The sequence below is a fragment of the Nyctibius grandis genome, chromosome 17, assembly GCF_013368605.1.
Source record: "Nyctibius grandis isolate bNycGra1 chromosome 17, bNycGra1.pri, whole genome shotgun sequence".
In the NCBI taxonomy this organism is placed as follows: Eukaryota; Metazoa; Chordata; class Aves; order Nyctibiiformes; family Nyctibiidae; genus Nyctibius; species Nyctibius grandis.
The window spans coordinates 3350392-3370393 of record NC_090674.1 but is presented as its reverse complement, the minus strand read 5'-3'; the positions used below and the strand labels follow the sequence as shown (position 1 = coordinate 3370393).

General features: G+C 40.6%; 1 protein-coding gene across 10 annotated transcripts in view; it reads right to left on the bottom strand.

Annotated features, from left to right (window-relative positions):
- Nucleotides 1-20002, bottom strand: part of DHRS3 (dehydrogenase/reductase 3) — a 161964-nt gene that overhangs the window by 9454 nt on the left and 132508 nt on the right. For all 10 annotated transcript variants that reach the window (XM_068415239.1, XM_068415235.1, XM_068415236.1 and 7 more), the window contains one exon: nucleotides 18340-18829. In XM_068415239.1, coding sequence (XP_068271340.1) covers nucleotides 18340-18534 — 195 coding nt within the window. In that variant the 5' untranslated portion in view covers nucleotides 18535-18829. The remainder of the gene's footprint in view (nucleotides 1-18339; nucleotides 18830-20002) is intronic.

Genomic DNA, 20002 nt, shown 5'->3' with positions numbered 1-20002 from the left:
GCTGGCAGTCAGGGAGGCAGGTGGAATGTTAAAGCAATCGCTTATGCTCCAGGCTGCTGGCGAGAGGCAATGAGAGCCCTGGGAAGCAGCAGGGTAGGAGTCTTCCTACCATTGGACATGAGAAAGAATAGATTTATGATGACAGAGGAACTTAACACGCCCTCCTCTTAATTAACTTTAAAGTAGGTAAGGGCTGTGACATCACAGTTTAGTGCAGATTTTCCCAGGATTTATTCACGAGCAGATTTTGCAAAACAAACCTTATCTCTAGATCTTCTCCCCTCTGGCAAGTCACAGAACTCCTTATCCGGCCTTAGGAAAATCGTTTCAGCTAGAGTGGCAGGCTCAGTAGACACTGCAGCCTCCACTCCCAGAGGACTCGTTTGACTCTGGACTTAATCTGCTAATGAGACATGCCCTGAGGTCGGAGGGGAGTCAAAAGGAAGGTTTTAGCTGCTGTTGTACTAAGGCAAGACTTTCTATTAGAGGCCAGCACTGGCTACTTGCCAAAAGCCCCAAACCTGACTGCAGGTTTAAATCCTGATTTTCATCGTAACACAAGTCAGTAAGAGTTATGCTTTTGACTGCCACAAAATCAGATAAAGCCACTGATTTATATAAACTGGTCTAGATTGAAGCTCCTATCAACCACAATATACACACAGGAGCTATGCTTCCAGAGTCTTAAGTATATTATTGGTGCAGGAGATGAGGGTAGAGCTAATTTTACATCATTTACAAGGCTATTTAACTTGTTTGGTCTGATTTTATTGCTAGCACAATTCAAGAACAGCAGCAAAGGAATGTTGCCCTTTTACATAGTCAATTAATTTGGCGCTGTATCTTCAGCAAACCTGCTGTGCTAGACTTTATCCCTCCAGTGAACTAGACCAGCACTGGAAAGGTGTCCCACAACAAAAGCATTTCTGAGACTGACCATGTGCCGTTTCTTGACACTCCCCTTGGATTATCTGGGTTGTATTTTAGTACAGAATTGTTCACTCTTAGCCTTTTCCAACACAACAACGTGCATAGTGATTAGCAGATATAACTTCCATTCCAAAATTGTCTGCATTTTAGGATTCACAAAGTGATTCTCTGTATCAATTTAAAGACACTGAAAGATTAAAGTGTGGCAGAGAGACACAAAAGTGCCCTTCCTGCCTGATCTCATTATTGCTGCCTCCACAAATCAACCACAACTCCTCACCACAGATCAGCAGAGATAGGAAGTAGTTGGTAGGTCAACACGTTTCATTCCCCCTTTCAACCTCCTTCCTAGTCCAGTGAAACAAAAGTTGCTCTGTGTGCGTTGGTATCTGTAATTGCACAGACTGCTACCTTCGTTCAAACAGAGAAAGCCTTTCTGTGCCCAATACTGAAAGTTCCTGCATACTTTTAGGAAGTACAAAGTGTAGATAATCCACTGAAGTATGTCCGTCTTATCCCCATGTATTTACAAAGCCTGGTACTGACTCACAGTTGGTCCTCCGAAGAAATGCATTCCGGTGTATCCCATAATCCTGGCAGAGTTTTGCATATCATGAGAACAGGAGGCTAAATCCTACAGCCTCAAAAGTGTTCATGTATTTTGTTTGTCAATGGCATAAGGGTTTTCTCCTCCACCCCTTCCCCTCTCTTGCCCCCAGGGCAAAGTCAGACAAGTTATTTCAGGAGTTCTTCAAGGGAGAGGCGCGCTAAAGACAGATTACTGGAAGAGTGAAAGGTGTGGCCGTTCAGTGTGAAAAGCCAATCTTTGCTTTAGAAAGGAAAAAAAAGAACCTTTTGATGCCTGAAGTGGGTCAAAATACTTAACCCAGCCCCTTAGTGACACTTGAATAAAAGTAAGCAAACAAAGCAGGCCAGTGGCAAAATTTTCTCAGTTCCCACAGTGGAAAGAGAATATCAAAGCTGCAAGGGATGGGTATGAGAGAGATTACAGGTAAGCATGAGGGAATCAAGAGACTAAACCCATTTACCTATTTTACACACAAGCTTTTCTAGATTAGTATTTATAAGTTGTAAAGACATTAGACTATAAGAATTTAATTTAAATTTAATCCTGCCACCACGGTGAACACCGAATACAGACTTTATTACAAACTGGTTTGAGCTAAAGCCAGAAGTAATATACAGTAATGAGATTACAAGTTACGTCTAAAGAGACTTCAGAAGGAGACTAAAAGAGTGAATTCCAATTCCTTTAGTCTAGAGTCAGAACTTTTGTTACTTTATATGTTGATTTAGCACCCTATGGGATTAACATTATTCACCCAAACCACCGTCAATTCCAATTGTACTCCAGTCACCTTTTTTTTTCCTCTGAAGAAAACAAAACAGCACCTAAAAAGTCAGCGAGAAGTATGTAAACACTTGTCTTCTATTCAATAGAGCCTTACTGGAAAGAAAATTTGTAATTTTCTGTCTGCATACAGGCATTTAAGACCAGTTCCCTCTAAAGAAGTGAACAAATGCCTACTGTTCTCACAGTCAGGACTCTTTAAGGACAGGTGGCCCCATGCTGACTTTTTTCCAGTGGTTTTTCCAATTGCTTTTGTCTGCAACATGAACTGCGACTCCAGACTGCCTTGGGAGCAACACTTTTCAGCTCTGTTGTACAGCACAGTTGAGGAAGGGGAAGGGTTAGGGTTGTTTGCAAGAAGAGGTCATGCAGGAGTCAGCCTTTACAATCCTATTAACGCTGGGACAGGGTCAAACGGAGTGCACGTTCCAACAAAAGCACCAAGTGGCCACAAGCTGTCACCCTGCAAAGGTTCATGGAAGCATTTGTGGGGGAAAAAACGACAGATTTTTAATGGTGAATGTCTGCCACACCATGTGTTAGAACCGGCCTCTGCTCCAGGAAACCAAGGCACACAAAGAAATATCCAGCAATAAAATTCTCTGGCTGCAAAGCAGAAAGAAGTGGTATATCTGGGGGGTGGGGAGAAGGGTAAGGTTTTTAAAGTTATATATTTGAGGTAAGGCTTTGAAGCTATCTACCAACAGAAATATAATACTCCATCCTGTAAAAATAACTAGTGTGCTGCCGCCTCCGTTTGCTTGGCATGCCATCCCTATAAGCCAGACTCATATTAAAATGTCCACAGAGATCTCAGGAAATTGTGGGGAGGGTAAATATGCAGGTGAAGAAAGCCCTTTTGTACTGCAAGCACAGCAGGCAGGATGAAGGGATAGAAAGTCAGTAAATAACATTTCAGAGGAAAAAAAAAAAACCTGCTTGACAAAAATGCCATGGTCCAAGGAGGCATTTCAACACAGTTGCAGGTTTGCTGTTTGCATGTTTTCCTTCCAAAATGCTGCATTATTATTTTTACTTATTGCATATACCTCTCAGGGTAGAGCGTTCTTAACACGTGGCAGGTTAAATGTTCATGTAATATAGTTAAACATTTACTATGCCAGAGAGTTATGTTGACACTGAACAGTAAAAGTGTTTGTTTTTGTAAAGCTAAAAACAATCAAAAGTTTAGATTACAGGGTAATGTTAGAAGTAAGGGACATGTGAAATTAAAAACGTGGATCCAACACAGTATTATTTCCATTACCTGACTGGGTGAAACTCCTAAAGTTGCCTGGTTCAACCAACAGTTAACTGAAAAGCCTGCTACTTCTCAACTAACAAATGGGAAAAATCAGACCTAACAGAAACTGATGGAAAAGAAGAATTAAAGAGCTACAAAGTGGGTGCCAAGAGAACTGGATTATTTTTTTAGAGTTTGCCTTTATATTTATATTTAGGAGATGATTTCTGCCTAAACTTGAAATGCTGAGCGGTTTTAACGTCTAGTGGAGAAGGCTGCCCACTGCATCACCACCTTTGAGGCAGCACTCAGACTCCTAGGGCTAGGATTATGCTGGATTACCTGTTTAGGGTAAAAAATCACCAGTTTTAATTCAGAACATCTTCAGTTTTGATTTAAGCTAAATCATTATGCGTATTTCATTAGCACTTTACTTATTTTGGGGAACATATAAAATTCCACTACAAGCTCTATTAAAAAAAATAAATACAATTTTATCAATCAGATTCTATACTCAAAAGGTACCTTAATTAGCCTTCTGATGCTAGACTGGTTCTGAACTTTGGCAGTAATCTGTGATCACTGCTATGTGAACTGGAGCTAAGTTTACTCCACATTGTTATGTAGATCTGTGATACATCATTATAGTCCTGTTACCAGCCAAGGGGACTTTGCATTTTGCTGTACAGTCACATTAGCAGAATCCAAAAATAAGGTGGACAAAATGGTAAATGTATTAGAAGCTCTGATGAATGAGGAAAGCCACAAGGAACGTTTACAAGCCAGAGGAAGACAGAGGCAGACAGACAGACAACCCCAGCTCTTGTAGGAACATCACAGAAAAGGAAGACTAGGGGAAGTGTTTAAATTTGTTAAACTGGAAGAAGGCTTGCAACAAAAACAGACATGGAAACCTAAGGATGAATACTGTTTCTAATGCTGTCATTACAAACTACCCTCCAGAAAGGCCTAAAATATGCTCCAGATCATCCACGTGCATAATATGATGCAGCTCTTGACTGAAAAAATAATTTCTCCCGTGAGGCTACTGGAGAAGTATTGGGAGTTAAAATAGCCTACATTAAATTCGTATATAAACTGAATGCTAGCAACAGCTCCAGACAAGCTCCCCTATAAGCCTCCTTTCTTTGCCTCCAGAAAAAGAGAATTGCTACAATTTTAAAACCATCTAAAAGCTGTCAAAAGGAGCTTTTCTTATAAGTATTTTAGCCAAAGAAATAAAGGATACTGCTTAGAAGAAAGCTTCAATATTTAAATACTTAACTGGTTTCCTATCTTTTTATGCACATTTCAAAATGTTATTTTTTAAGGGTGGCTGTTGCTATGCAACAGGACAGAATTTCTAAAATCTAGTCATCTGTTGTACAAACGACAGTTTTCAGGACATATTTAACTCTTCAGGCTATTAAGTCAAAGAAGGAGGATGGAAATCAGAGGACTATAAGCTCCCAGAGCATGCATCCCCCAAAGGGCTACAGCATGGCTAAAAAGGGTCTTTCACTGATTATGTCTTTTTTTTTTCAACACACTGTTAAGATGACGCAGCTACCCTGTTTATAAAAGCTGTGAAAAAACAGTACAGCTCTAGTTAAATAAAATGATATCTAAATGTAGAAATGAAACTTATGATAATTACTTTTATCTAGAAATGATCAAGCAATTTAATTAGATTCTGCTACAAGGATACTTACTTAAACTAGAGGGGCTGGTCAGGCAATCACAAACCAAGCTCTAGTGTATCAATACGTTACAGCTCCCTGGAAGTTACCATCCTTTGCATGTGATTGCCTATCGCATACTTTTCAGGCCACTGGAATGCAAAATGAAGTTAATTCACTTCAACATGAACATAAAATCAATTAAGCTATCACAGAACATGAGATAAGCTTTACTTTCCAGCAAAATAAACTATATAAAGTAACCTGGCCAGTACCTAAGATTCAGCTGAGGGGGCAGTAATACAATATTGAAGCACAATAATTCCTTAACGTGTTCAAAGTCGGTAAGAAGCACAGCTCTGTGCCATCAGGGTTTGCTACCTACCAGTAGGCTTCAGAGCACTGGGGGTCTGTGAACTACTTCTACGAAGTGTGTGAAATTTAGCCCTAAAAAACAGGCCTGTTTTTGGTTGACTCACACTCCCTGTAGAACAATCTTTACTTCCACTAAAAAATATTATAGTCTTTTTGTGTACCTATAAATAATTGAACTAACTGACCTGATTTGCAGGAGTGCTGACTGACAGCGACCTCCACGAGCATCAGTGGGAATCTGTAACGTATTGTCACTGTTGAAATTGCACTGAGAAGCTTACATCCTGAAACAAACAACACCACTTGGCCTAAATCTGTGACTCAAAAGCAAACCAGAAGTATTTTAACTGCTTTTACTGATTCTAGTGGCTAAAGAAGCCATTCTGCCTTCATGTATTGCAGAATAGTTAAATCCCAATTACACTGACTCCCTTTGAGATGGATCTTTTTTTCAATCTATAACGAGCATTCTGATTATTGCGTTCCACTAACAATTTCAATGACAACATGAAATACTGTTCTTGTAATATAATGTCAATGGTTAAGAATTTTCTATCTTTTATTTTCCCTTTTAACTCGGCCAGGAAGAGAAACTAAAAATCACTTTATAGAAGTGAGATGCTTTTCTAAATTTCTGATTTTGCAAAAATGCTGGATTAAAACAAGATAATGACAGCGGTCAAACCCATCAGCACAGCACTTCCTCTGTGTGAGCAGTAAACAAGTGTAGTGATGTCATTAGGAGCTGGCTGACCCACTGGTGAACTCGGGGCTGTAAAGGAGATGCAAGGTGCCAGATCACTACACACGCACATACACATGTGTGCATACGAACACATACGTCCTGACAGCATAAAAGGTGTCACAGAGCAATCTGTAACAGTTGCACATCATCATCGAGGGAAATGGAACCCTGAAAACCCCCTTTGATGGCTAAACGTTTTGCTTTTAAAGAGGCAAACCTCTTGCTTCCATAAAGCACACTCTCAAATATAAACACAACACGGACAATAGTCTCACAGGGGCCTGGATTAAAATCAAATAACAAGCAACACAAAGAACACTCTACAACATTGCACAATCAGCATATCTCAAAACCTAAAATCAAACAACTCAGCTCAGTGAGACAGGACTCCCGTGTTTCCCAAGAGTCTTGGAAATGTTCTTACATCATTTCTGACAGCTCGCTGTGGTCAGAGCCAGCCCTGTTCTATTACCACTTCGGGAAAGAAGTATTTGTACCAGCTGGATGTCTTTAATATTCTACTTGGAAGCATGACCTCTTCTCTTTAAGGCAGTAAGCTGAGCTTTGTCCTCACTGGTAAGGCTTTTTTAGGAGGTAAGGCACAGGGAATTTGAGTTTGTAGTCAACATAAAACCAAGCTGCTGAAAGTGGATGTCAGGATTTCCCATTCCCTCTCCAACTACCACAGCCAAGTCTCGCCCAGCGAAGGTACTGATCTGACAGACGAGGTGTCTCTGTTTACTCCTGGCAAGGAGATTAAAATGACAAATCTAAGACAAACACTAATTTAATCTTCATGCAGAAAATATCTGATTGTCCACTGTTATTGTTGATCCATTCTTTTTAAGGGCACGGAAAGGTGAACTGTGCAGTGTCTCTACAACAGCATCTTCCCATTAATTTATTTTAAGCCTAGTATATTTGAGGGTTTTCTTTAAGGTCCAGCACCCAGAGTTAAAAGATTATCTAACAACTGCTGCTTTCAGTTGAAGTGGTGCAAGTCTGTCCATGCCTTAGATATGAAGAAAATCTTGAAAATGTAACTGGGGTGTACCCAGTGATTCAAAGTGCAAACAGAGCAAAAACCCAATTATAATTACTTAAAATATCATGCTTCTTTTGAGTGGTAACTCCTGATTTTTGGACGTAGGCCTAGCTATACAGGAGATATTTGCTACACAGTGAAGCTTCTAAGAAACACTGAAAAAAGATTTTGTTCAGTGTCTGAAGTTTTCACTTACTGATACAAGTCAGCACTCGTAGAATCTTAACTAGCAGTTTCAGGGCAGGGCTCACTGGGAAAGAGGACACGTCTAAAAGACAAACATGACCTAGCGATACAACTGGTACAAGCTGGTATCTGTGCTGACCAAGAGAAGGAACATTGACTGAAGGAGAAGTCAAGCTTGAACTCCATTTGCACCTATTTTAATCTGCTCTTTCATTTAGATAAGGGATGAAATATATTAGGCAGGTCATACCAACTGCCACCCCACCTTTATATAGACTCTTTCTAACCTGTGGCTAAAAATACATCATAGGACAGGACAATCACAGCCCAGAATCTTCCCAGGCGTCATTTTTATACCACCTCAAAACATGTATAATTTTAAGTTGTTTAAGTGTACTCAGAGGTCCAACTGCCACTGATGGCATACTGAGAGCCAGACTTATCTCACAGTCACATACGTAAAGCATAACTGATTTCAGCAGAGCTGCTCTTGTGCTTTCAAACACTATTTTATTGCTGTAAGTGAAGCACTGACACATTTGCTCAGGCAGTGTTAAGACAACAGAAATCCCTATGTTAATCACAACAAGTGAGCTCTGTAGCACTGTATTCAATAAATTGTAATTAAGAAGGTGGCAACATAAGGGTGGCTGTCCACAACATCCTTTTGTAATTATGCATAGTTTATGGCTAAGCTAATAGGATGAACAATTTAAATTAGTTACAAACTCTGCCAAGGTACCCATCTATTCCCAAGTCTATTAATTAGAATCAATTTAATCCCCACTGGGATAAAGGTCAAACAACATGTATTTGACCCTTTTCTACTGGCGTCAGTGTTATCAGCCAATGGATCTGGCAGTGCCTGGGTCTGACTTGTCCGACTCTTCAGCATGTTGACATGAAGCTTTGAAGAACAGAGTCCGGGCTCAGCTAAAAAGATCTCTCTAATAATTTCTGCTCTATATTCCTGATAAGCACACAGGTTAAAAAATTCCAGTGTTTGTTTTCCCTCAGTGGTCAGCTCTGAGGCTGCTTTTCTCTGTCTTTAAGATTTTTCCTTCTCAGCCTCCCTTTCCTACACAATACCTTAAAGCAGCAATGGTATTAGGTTTGTATCTTCAATTCAGTCCAAAAATCAAAGTGAAAAATGAACGTTAAAAACTAACCAACATTTGTTAATGGATGTTAAAACAAACACTCAAAATCAATAATCATTAGCTTACATTTCCAAGCTGCCCAGAAGGACAGATACAGAATTTCTACACACTTGTCCAATTTTATGGGAAGGGAACAGAGAGAACTGTTCTTTTATTCTTCTCTCCATAGTTCCTCTAGAATTAACTGGTTACTTCTGTGCAGTTCATTATAATCAGCTATTTGTCCCTAGTTCTTTTATTGGAAAAATTATCATAATACTTTCATACCTCTCAGGTTACTGTAAGGCTAAGTTCCTGGTCTTGGCTATGGTAGTATGATGTCAGATCAACTAGTTCTTGATGTACTAACTTTGTGTATGTTCTATCTGAATGTTGCTGCTCTGTTTGAGGAATGTAATTCAGAGTCAATCAGTTTTCTAAGTTCCTCCTTCACATTTTTACTACCTACTGCATAGTATCACCCCATCAAGACAGGTTTCCACAGCAAGGCAAAAAAAAAAAGCCCACTAAAATAAATGTTTGATTCCTTCTAAACTTTTTAGTCAGAATGCTTAGAAATATATGCAGTGCTTATGGTCACTCTTAAAGCAAATTGCTGTGCCAGACTAATTAGACATTAGCTCATTTAATTCATTTTATAATGCAGCAAAAACTACCTATATATGTCAGTGCTTCAGATGGAAATAGTGCTACAAAACTGAGACAACTTTTTCCCAGCCTCTGCCAGACTCATGACATAAATGCAACAGAAATACACAGCAGCACATTTACAAGTCACTGTAGGTGATGAAACCACACAAATAAAATAGGGATGCATCTCTTCAGATAAGTAAGGTGAAACATCATAGACCAAAACCATCTTGTCAGCCATGAAATTCAGAAAAGCAGCCTTTTTTCTTTCTTCGGTACAAATAAGACTCAGATCACAGAATTACAGAATGGTTGAGGCTGGACAGGACCTCTGGAGGTCAGCTGGTCCAACCCTCCTGCTGAAGATCAGGTACCTAGTCTACTGCTTTGACCAGGTCATTTCACTGCCTTCTCTTCAAGCTTTCCAGATCTAAGCTTCTGTATTCACTTTCAAGTCTGCTATCCCCACGTTACTGATCACCTTTCATTTAGCATCAGAGCTCCTATTGCAGCCTTTACCTCCCAGCATTAATTTTTCAAACAACCTTTGTGTGCTCTACCACACTGCCTGCACCTCTGTAAACATTCTCCAAAACTCTTTATTGTTGCTCTTCAAATCCCACCTTAAAACCTCCATTGCTGTGACACCTTTCCAAAAAACTTAAAAATGGCTAAATGAGTGGTGCTGACATCACTTGCTTTACAATCCCCATCAGTACAGACCTCTGTGTATTCAATCGTTGCCTTTTGGTTTAGATCTACATTGTGAACGCTGCAGTAGGCATTGTTTTTCTCTGTTGTCCTTATTCAGCACATTTTGCATCTTTATGCTAAACAATTTCTGCTGCATGAGTGGGTTTCTGAGGCACTAGAACATTAATATACAACCTCATCTTTAAAACTTACTTTAAAATTTCTTACAGCATTGACACAGTCCTTATATTTTGTGGGAAGCCTCATTTAATTGTCTCGATGCCAGTCCTTAAGCATTTTAAAAAGTGCTGAATTTTGGCGTGCCAACACAGCACGGTCTCACTGGGACAATATTTTCACATGATATCACTGTATCCTGACGTGAGATGACAAGCCTGTTACTCTGCAAGTTCCACTTCTTGTTAACATTATTTATTCCCTTTACAACATGCTCAGTAACAAAAGACAGGTATGTTCTAAATTATAAGCTAAAACAGCTCCAGCCAGAATGCTGCTTCACAGACACCAACAGATCTGATAGCTGATGAATTCTGGCTGCGCTTGCCAACCAGAGACACTTCTTCAGCATGTTATTCAAACTGCTGCCCTTGGCACTAGCACACATGACAGGCTTAACGCCATCTAAGCCTGGGACTTGAAACAAGGGATCTTCCGCCCATCCTTAAATCCAATCAACAAGGAAGTGAGCTGCCAACAGGAAGCCATTAAATAAAGTTGCTGTCAGTATATAATCTTTATAGAAGGAAAGCCTTTCTAGAGACCATAAAGGGACTCAATCAAATCTATGCTCTCATAGTTTACCAGAAGTTCCAAATTAATATATTATTTTGTATGACATGGAAAAACATTCACTCCCCAATTCTTTTCACATACTTCTGGTTCCTGGTAAGTTATGACATGCTCTAATAGTTTGCTGTAAGATTAAGTGTTTAAATTTAAATAATATTAAAGTAACCATCATCAAAAATATGCCTAAAACTGTTCAGTTCCTATGCTTTTTTCCACACACACAACAGGAGAGATTAATTACCTAGAACCTGGTATTTCCACTATGGGTAATTATTCGCATTATACTAAAATATCTACAACATCAAAAAAGCAAAAATTTCCTTTTAGATCACATTATCTTTTCCACTTTGAGACATGTCAGATTGCCTTTTCAAAACGGCTAGTTACTTGTTTGCATTGCTAAACTACTACAGGGAAATCCATTAGATACATGGACTCGATGTCATTGTGGTAACTCCACAGGGCATAAAAAGCATTCAGGATGTGGACAGATGCTTTCCTGACAACATTGTATTAGTACTGGAATCTAAAAATATATATGTAAATTTCACATTGAGACTGTAAAAAATTATTATACACCAGGCCAACTCAACATCTGTTTGTACAGTACATTTACATACTGCATTTGCGTTGGGTAAAGTACATCAGAACTGTGTCCATTTTTTTTATAAACATCATTTTAAGGGCTTTATGATTTCATTATGTTAGATCATGGTGCCTGTTAAAAACAAGTACGTGGTGATTAGTCATATTCTATGGAAAACCAGTTCCTCTCAGCTCTAAAATTATGTAATTTTAAATCAGCTCTTTTCCTTATGTGGAGAACTAATCTCCTCTGGGGTGGCCAGATCAGGTCTATTCATGTCCTGAACTCAGAGGGAAGTGCACGATTCATGTCAGAAATCAGTTATTACCTGCAGAATACAAGTATCTTCTTGAAGACTGGCTCAGCCACAGTGGATTTAAAACCTGACAGACAGCAAGCAGAAGGACTTACTGAGTTAGCATACCTGAAGTTATCTCATCCCTTCCCCACTCCTCCAGCACATTGAGAGAAATTATACGCCTTTGTACGTGACAAAAGAAATGTTTTCAGGTTTGGAACACTACAGCCCATCTGGGTGGAACTCCATGGCAGATTAACATTCCTGTGCATTAAGAATTTGATGTTAGATCTTCTTTAGGCAAGAGCTAACTCTCAAATACAGTTTAGGAAGAGTACTCTACAGGTTCTGAAAGTGAAATCAGAGATGAATGTTTGAGAATGACCAGTATTTTAAAAGACATTTTAAGACATTAAGAAGTCTTACTGAAATCCATGTGAGATATTAATAGCTTTTGTCCTACACCTTAAAAAAAGATCACAGCTCTGAATGACTTTTAGCATCAGTCTCAGCATTTTGCTCTCACTTCAGGAGATAAGTATGAATTTCATTTCCAGCTCTAGTCACAATGCAGTTATTCTTTTATCATATAGCATTGGTATGAAGTTTTTAGAAGGTATATATTAATTCATACAAACCAGGACAATAATATGTCAACATGATTCATAAAGAACAAAGTGAAATATTCGTAGAACTACAGGCACAGTTTGTGTAGATAACGTGGAGGTGCGTGCCATTGCAGAAACTCATTTCAAAACTTGCCAAATTTTCCATTACTGGGAATACAAGGCCAAATTCTAAGACCTGATACCATTTTTTACATAATCTCTCTGCAATTCTCTCATCCTAAACAGAATTTATAGCCTAAAATCTCACTCAGCTAAAACTCTCCAACTATACAAGGCTCTCAAGCACCTGCAATTCCTCTGAGGTTTTCAGTTCTGTTGAATTCAAGGGAACACTGAGGGAAACCTGCTTGCACAGCTCTCATCCCTCCCTTCATTGGTGATCCTTCTTCCACTGACTTCTTATTACCATGCAATTGTAACTGAACTGAAGGAGGAATTTTGCACACGCAAATGACAAGGTATCTTCCTAAATGAAGACATTAAGCTGACTTTGAAAACATTGTGAAAGTAATGATGGAAAGAACAGTTGATATTTCAGGGGTCTTTTTTTGTAGCCTGAACAAAATCAGGAGTGATATAAGCAAAATACAAACCAAAACAACAACACTCTCTGATCAGTTTTCGAAGCAAAAGTTTTCAAGTAGTGCCTTCAGGATCTTTGTTCACTATCCCAAAATAATCACTGTATTATGGCATTTGTGGCATTCTGCCCATCACATTGCCATCCTGTTAAAAGTACCCTGCAGACTTGCAGACATAATCGTCTAGACTCCAGTGCTGACAGAGCGAGGTCATGGCTATCAAGCGGTACATTCCATGCGAGAGTGAAGCTTCCGCTTCTTGTTTTCGTTGGTGACACCAGGTCCTTGCCATCTAGTAAGGGCTCTTGTCTGTCCTGATATTCCAGCCTGCTTACCTCACCCGCTGCACAAGCGTGCAAACCCTTTGAGTCGCACAATCTCCTGCAATATGGGAAGTGAATGTCCAGAGGACAAACCAGTGACAGGAGACATCTTTCAGTGTATTTACGAGGTCATTTCTTGCACAGTGATGAATATGAAGAACTCTCAATAAGGTTAATAGGAAATGTGCAACTCTTCTCTGCAGTACTGTCATGCTAACAGGGCTGCCCCTAACCCATTTGGTATTTTGGAGACATCTCTCATGTCAAAACACCCTCGATTCCCTAGAAGCCTCTTGTTCATTCATCAATAGCTACGGTTACCAAAAAGGCAAACATATCACAGCTGGAGGGGAGGAAAAAAAAAAAGCAAATCAGGAGGACAAAATATACATAGTTTGAAAGAAACTGAGATCACAGAAATGATCACAAAGGAACAATAGAAAAGTACTGCTGTATAACTTCCCTTGTAGATATAGACCCATACTGCTGATTTCTGAGCCCAGAGCCCTCAGTGTAAATAAAAAAAAATAATGAAAATCAATAGCTTTTGATCAGTCTCCCAACAGGAAAGGCCTAAGAAACTCTTCCAAAGTCACTATCAGATAATCTTGAATACTAAAATACATACTAGAGTTGGAGAATCTCTTTCTATCATATAATCACATCTTTTTCAGTTATTTTTATTAGGTTTTGGTGACATTTAATAATACAGAATGTCTAAGAACCACGCATCTCTCCTGTTCAATCAGACCTCAGATTAAATAATCCGTGAACAAAGTAAGTTAAAAAACAAGGAACATTTTTAGACATCAAGGAAATGCCCTAAAAGAAAACCTAACAAAGAGCAAGACATACAAATGACATACAAAAGACATATGAATCAAAACGTCATCAGTGGACATCATCAAAACCAGGGCTGACAACTCTGGCAAGGGCACTACACTATAATAGAAAATGCCATAGGAAAAGCAAATGGCTTAGAGGAAACCAGAAGCATTTTCCAAGTCTAACCACCAGTGAATGAACCCATTCAGCTCCTACATCCCCCTGGCTACGCACATCTGTAGAGGGCTGTGCTTCCACATAAGAAATATTGTTCAAAGGGGCCAGTCTTCCCAATATTAACTCCATTATACAGTCTATTCTTTGCAAAACACCATTAGGCTTTGGAAGTGGATTTTTATTTCATAGGCATTAGACCATAAACTCATAAAAATCTCTCCTCCCATTTCATTAACACAGATACACTCTGCCATTTTGGCTAACCACAGAATATCAAAAGCTAAGAGCCTGAACAAAGCTACCAATGTGTGAGGCTGAGGCACAGGTGATGCTCTATTGGTCAAATACTTTTAAGGTGTAGTCAAAATTCTCAAAAGTTAAAGCCAACAACAGTGAAAATTTTGAATTTTGCAAGCAATCAGAAAGGAACTGAAAGCAAAAAAGTACGTTTCTGCAGCCATTCAGCTGCAGCAAAGTAACTCCTCAGCCGGCACTTCTGAATCTGGACACATCTCTGGGGAACAGCGTGAAAGTTGAATTACAATACTTGAGTACTTCCCGAGAAAATTCAATGCTATTCATCCCTCATAATAACACTAACATGTCCCGTATCATCTGTAAACCACTCTTTCTCTGCATACAGCAAATTTACTTGCTTTTGTTTTTTTGCAGAAGTGCTACAGGAAGCATTTAAATACACAGTGACGCTCATGACCAAGTAGTTTTGGAAAACTTCTACCCAAAAGTAAAAATGGAGTATGGATCCTTTGACCTCTTAGTATACAGCTGAACAGGCATGATCTGATGATTAAAGTCTCTCATTGCCTAAAAATCACTGGTAGTCTTAACTGAAAGAAACAGACAATACACGCTTCTGTAACTGGAATACAACTGACACCACTTTGTCCCCTTATGGGCCATTTCATCAGAGAGGCCAATGAACAACCATGAGAAAGGAAACATCACCTTAGAAAGAAACGTCTCCTAGATGTTTGTCTGTCCAAGTCATATCTGAGGCACAATGGCAGAGCAATGGACTTAAAAGAATGGGGGTAGAGAATGGGGATCAGGATGGATTTACATGATCATGCACAAGAGATCTCCATTCTGTTGGATTAAGAATTTCAGTCTCCATGCTCATCTGTCAAGCAGAAGACACTGGATTTCCATTTGTGTAAGCCCTTTTTTGATTTATTTCTTGCCATCTTCAGAGCTTTAAATGCCAGATCAAATTTTACAGTAAAAAATTTGCAGATGTGACTATCCGTAATCTTAGTGAGATACAACACTTGTCATCCTAGATGAAAACTGCTCAGATACATCTCATTTGTGATTAACACAACCCGCCTCTGAAAATAAAGATTAAATCCAATCCAGTCTAATTATCAGAGGAAATTTCATATGCTAACAGCCTCAACTAACTTATCTTTCAGAAGATTCTAATCTCAAAAATATGGTTATATATCGCCGCCTACCTCCAAAACTCCGCCACTATGTCTGCGTGCGCAAGCGCTGTGATGACTTTTTCAAGATATGCTGCACACCCACTATTAGAATCTGAATCTGTGTTACTGTTTCTGTTCACCCGTATGTTATGTCACTGTGCTTGGCCTCAGAATGTCATGCCTTTGGTGGAAGCGCTTTTCTAAACGTGGAATATTGCGACTACACCATCTGATAATCAGAATCTGTTATAGATTATTAATTATGATCAATAAGTCAAGCTTTGCATATAACTGTAAAACAGTTAACTGCATAAGAAGACAACAAAAAAATAGAATAGTTAATTTTCACAAGCCTTATTGAAAGATGACTTGCTAGCCACTTCAAGACTTTTTAGTTTCTTTTTGATTGTCTAAGGCAAGCGTAAAAAGAAAGAGCAGTGCCAAACAGAGCTCTTGCATGCTACATGGAAACTGCATTAAATACACAAAGTTAGGGTTGAGCACAAAAGGCAGGAAAGAAATGAAATCTCAGAGCAAAGGAAATGGAAACTACCACATCTAGGTAAAACTGTCATTTAAAGTGTTAAGGAAGAAAAGGTTAAGCCTACTTCAGTGTTGCATGGAAAATGTGCCACTACCAAAGGCAGAAAGGCAGTGGCACTACCAGAGGGGATCAAAACTTGCCGAGTGCCATATATGACTGATCGGAGAGACATGATATAACTGAAAGGAGAATCTGATTCAAATCCAATAAAAGCAAAAAACTGAAACACCTTGATGACAGACATGAAAAAAACCCAGAAGGCAAAACCCCCCCAAATTCTAAACGATAACTAGCAACCACACAGCATTTCACAACATCATGTGAGACAAGTACAAAGGTTCCCAACAATTACTCCCATTTATTCTTTCCTTCTAAGAGATGTAGAGATTTTATAGATAAGACATACAAATGGACTGCAGTCCCTATCTGTTTACAGTAATTTCATCCTCAGCTCTATATCTTAAATAGCTCCCTCTCCTTTTGGCCCATGTCACCTGGTTCATTAGGGCTGACTGCCATTGTTCAGCTTCTAGCTGAACTGCAGCTAAGCAGCTCTTGAATTAGCTGTAGAAACGCTGGCACTTTAATACCAGAGCTCAGCATAGCAACCACCCGGACTAAATAAATAAGTAATGAAGCATGGTGTTCTAACAGATAATATAAATACACTTTCAGTAAATTGCTTGGGTCCAAAGGTCAGTCAACTTGTTTGCTCTGTCTCCAAGAATTTGTAAATCTCAACATGATGTTTAAACACAAGCATATACAAACATCAAAGTTCAATGCTGACACATTTTACACCTCAAAGTTGTATGCCAGAATAGCTCTATACCACACATAGAAAACTGTAGTGCATGTGTAAGGAAGTGACAAAACACTACCCCAAACTAAATGCAAATTTTTCTTTAAATATCCTCTCACTCTATATTTTCCTTCTTTATTTACTCACATTTGTCCTCTCTCACATGGGGAAATATTTATGCAGCTGTCTAATTTCACATTTCCTTCCTTTCACTACCCATAAAGGGGGATATGGAACTGTCAATCTCAAGCCTCCTTTCAGGGTATGTGTGGTTTTGTATTCCTGATTGATTCACACATATGGAGACACCTGTACTTATGAAAACACAAAGTTTCAAGGTAAACCACCAGCTCCTGAGTTAGAGAATGGACACACCAGCTACACTGGCATTTCTAGGCTGTTGTGCAGACAGACCAGTCTCTCAGCCTCTCTCCCTTTCCCTCTTTCCTAAAGGAAACGTGCAATCTCACAGCTCCTACTCATGTTGTGCTTTTCTTCCTTGCTGGAGTCTCATTCATCTTACCTTTGAACAGCTCTGGGCTGGCAAAAAGCAAAATACAAGGGACTTCAGAAAGCACAAGAAATTAATTTCACGAATGGAAAACCATGGGAGTGAAATGGAGCTCTGCTCCCCACTTGCCCGAGAGAATGCAGTGTTGGGACCGGGAGGCAGAGCCCTCCCGCACACACCATTTGCCCCTTTCCGGGTCCAGCCCCTCTCCTCCGGGGTGACACACGTGGCAGCGGCAGCCTGGCTGTGCCTGAGGAGAGCTAAAGATGTGCTCAGCCCGGAGGCTGGAGCCGGCAGTCAGCTGCCCCCCTCTCTGCTAGCAGACGGTCCCAGCAACCAGGACTGCCAGGAAGCAGCCCAGTAAACAGAAATGCAAGTGAGCACTAGCTTCACGGATGGGGATCACGTAGCTCTCCTCTCCCTGCCACAGGAAACCTAAGCTGGAGTGAAAACCTCTCCTTAGTCAGCAGAGGAGAATTCAAGAGGGGTCCTTTTCTCGCCTTCACATTTTCTTAGATGAGATGGGGAGGGACAGGATGCAGGGAAGGAGGAGTGGACAACTTCTGAAATGTAATGGCTCAGCACGCCAGAGGTTTGTAGAATTTGTGCCCCCTCTCCCCTTTAAAAAGTGATCCCAGCAATCCCACCTAGAGGTAGGGAAAAGGCTTTTAAGCCTCGGAGCCGGAGGAGTCCCCAGGAGAGCAGCAGGTGGGAGCTGCCTCCCCCCCTCCCTTTCATGCCAGCGCTCACCTTTCTGGCTCCTCGTTTAGCGAACTCCCTGGCCAGCTGGCGCCCGATGCCTCTGCCCCCGCCGGTGATGAGCACGTTCTCCCCGGACAGGTCTCGGAGCTTTGGCGGCAGCACCATGCACACGGCAGCCTTCACCACCAAATAAACCATCTGCACGGGGAAAAGCAGCAAAGCGCCCAGCCACTTCCAAATCATCCTCTTGTTCCAAGCAAGTCAGGAAGGCAAAATTCTCTTCTAACCCTTCACAAAACCAAGTTAATAGAGAAAGAAAACCAATACCCTTCATGCACCCCCAGATGGGTGACAAGTCTTCAACCCCCTTCCAAAACTTGGGGTCAAGAGATTCTTGGGCTGGAAAAAATCCTTCTTTCCCCCTAAAAAAATTGGGGTAGGAGTAAAGTAGTGCAGCAGACCAAGTCACTCCCCTGTTTCTTGATCGGTGTCCTCTGGGATTGTCACATGCAGGTAAAACGGTTTCCTTGCTTTTTAACTGGAAGACAGTTTTTTAAAATCAAAAGAGAGGAAAAAAAAGGTAAAATTAAAAGTAACCATACATCCTTTCACTTCAAAGACCGACATAAAAATCCAGCATCCAAATGGAAGGTTTTTATACTTGGAAAAAGAAAATAAAGCAGCCTATGTCTCCAAATTTCAGCCTGCAGTGCCTTCCAGGCAGCTCATTTCTATTCTTAGATTCAGGAAATTGCTTAAATAAGACAGAATTGCCAGGACCTTCTTTTTAAGAAAGGCTCTATTCAGGGTAAGGTTGTTGTTTTTGTTTTAATATCTATAAATATCTACAGACTCATTCTGTCCTGAGCCGGTTGCAAAGGTTGAGCTGATAACCGCCTCTTTCTGCCCCCTCGCCTGTTTTTTTTTTTTTTCACTTGGAGTATCTGTGATCACAGAGCAGGAATTATGCCGTACACTATTTCAGCTCTGGCTCTTACTCATTTCTCCCTATTGCTCTCTCTGCCTACCACAGCCGCCGCGCTGGGGAGTTTTTATACCCCATTAAGCCTGATTGACAGTTAAAGTGTTGGGGAGATTTCACTACTGTTTCTGTGAGTGGCTGGCTTTGCTCTCCCCTCCCCCGAGCTCCCCTGGAGCCGCTGCACACAAACTCGCACCCGCACCGAGGCGCAGCCGGCCGCTCGCTGCCGAGCTGCAGCGGGCGAGTCGGGGCTCGCTGCGTGCCACGCTGGGCTGGCGGCTGTAACTCAAGCACGCTGTAACCCGGCCAGGCAACCCCTGCCTCCTCCCTAACGTCCCCACGGCAGAAGGAAGGTGCCGTGGTGTGAGTTGAGCCCAGGAAAAAGCAGTTGCAGGAACAGTCAGGGTTAAGGCTGAGTTCAAGGGAGCCATCTCTGCCTCACGGAGCTCTGGCAGGGATCTGCTTGCCCAGGGTGAGCTGGGGTGGTTGGGAAAAATTCTTTCAGCTCTAGATTGCCGAGCTGAATCCAGCCTGGGCTGATAATCATCACAATCTGTTACCGTTGGACCAATATTTTGTGGACAACGTGACAACTCATGGATTTTCCAAGCTGGAAGATGCTTGCCTTGCTGAAAAGTGGGGATTTAGTAGCAGGGCAATAAAAAAGGCAGGCTCTGAATGAAGGAGGGAGACTCACTTTCACAGAATAACAGAATCATCTTGGTTGGA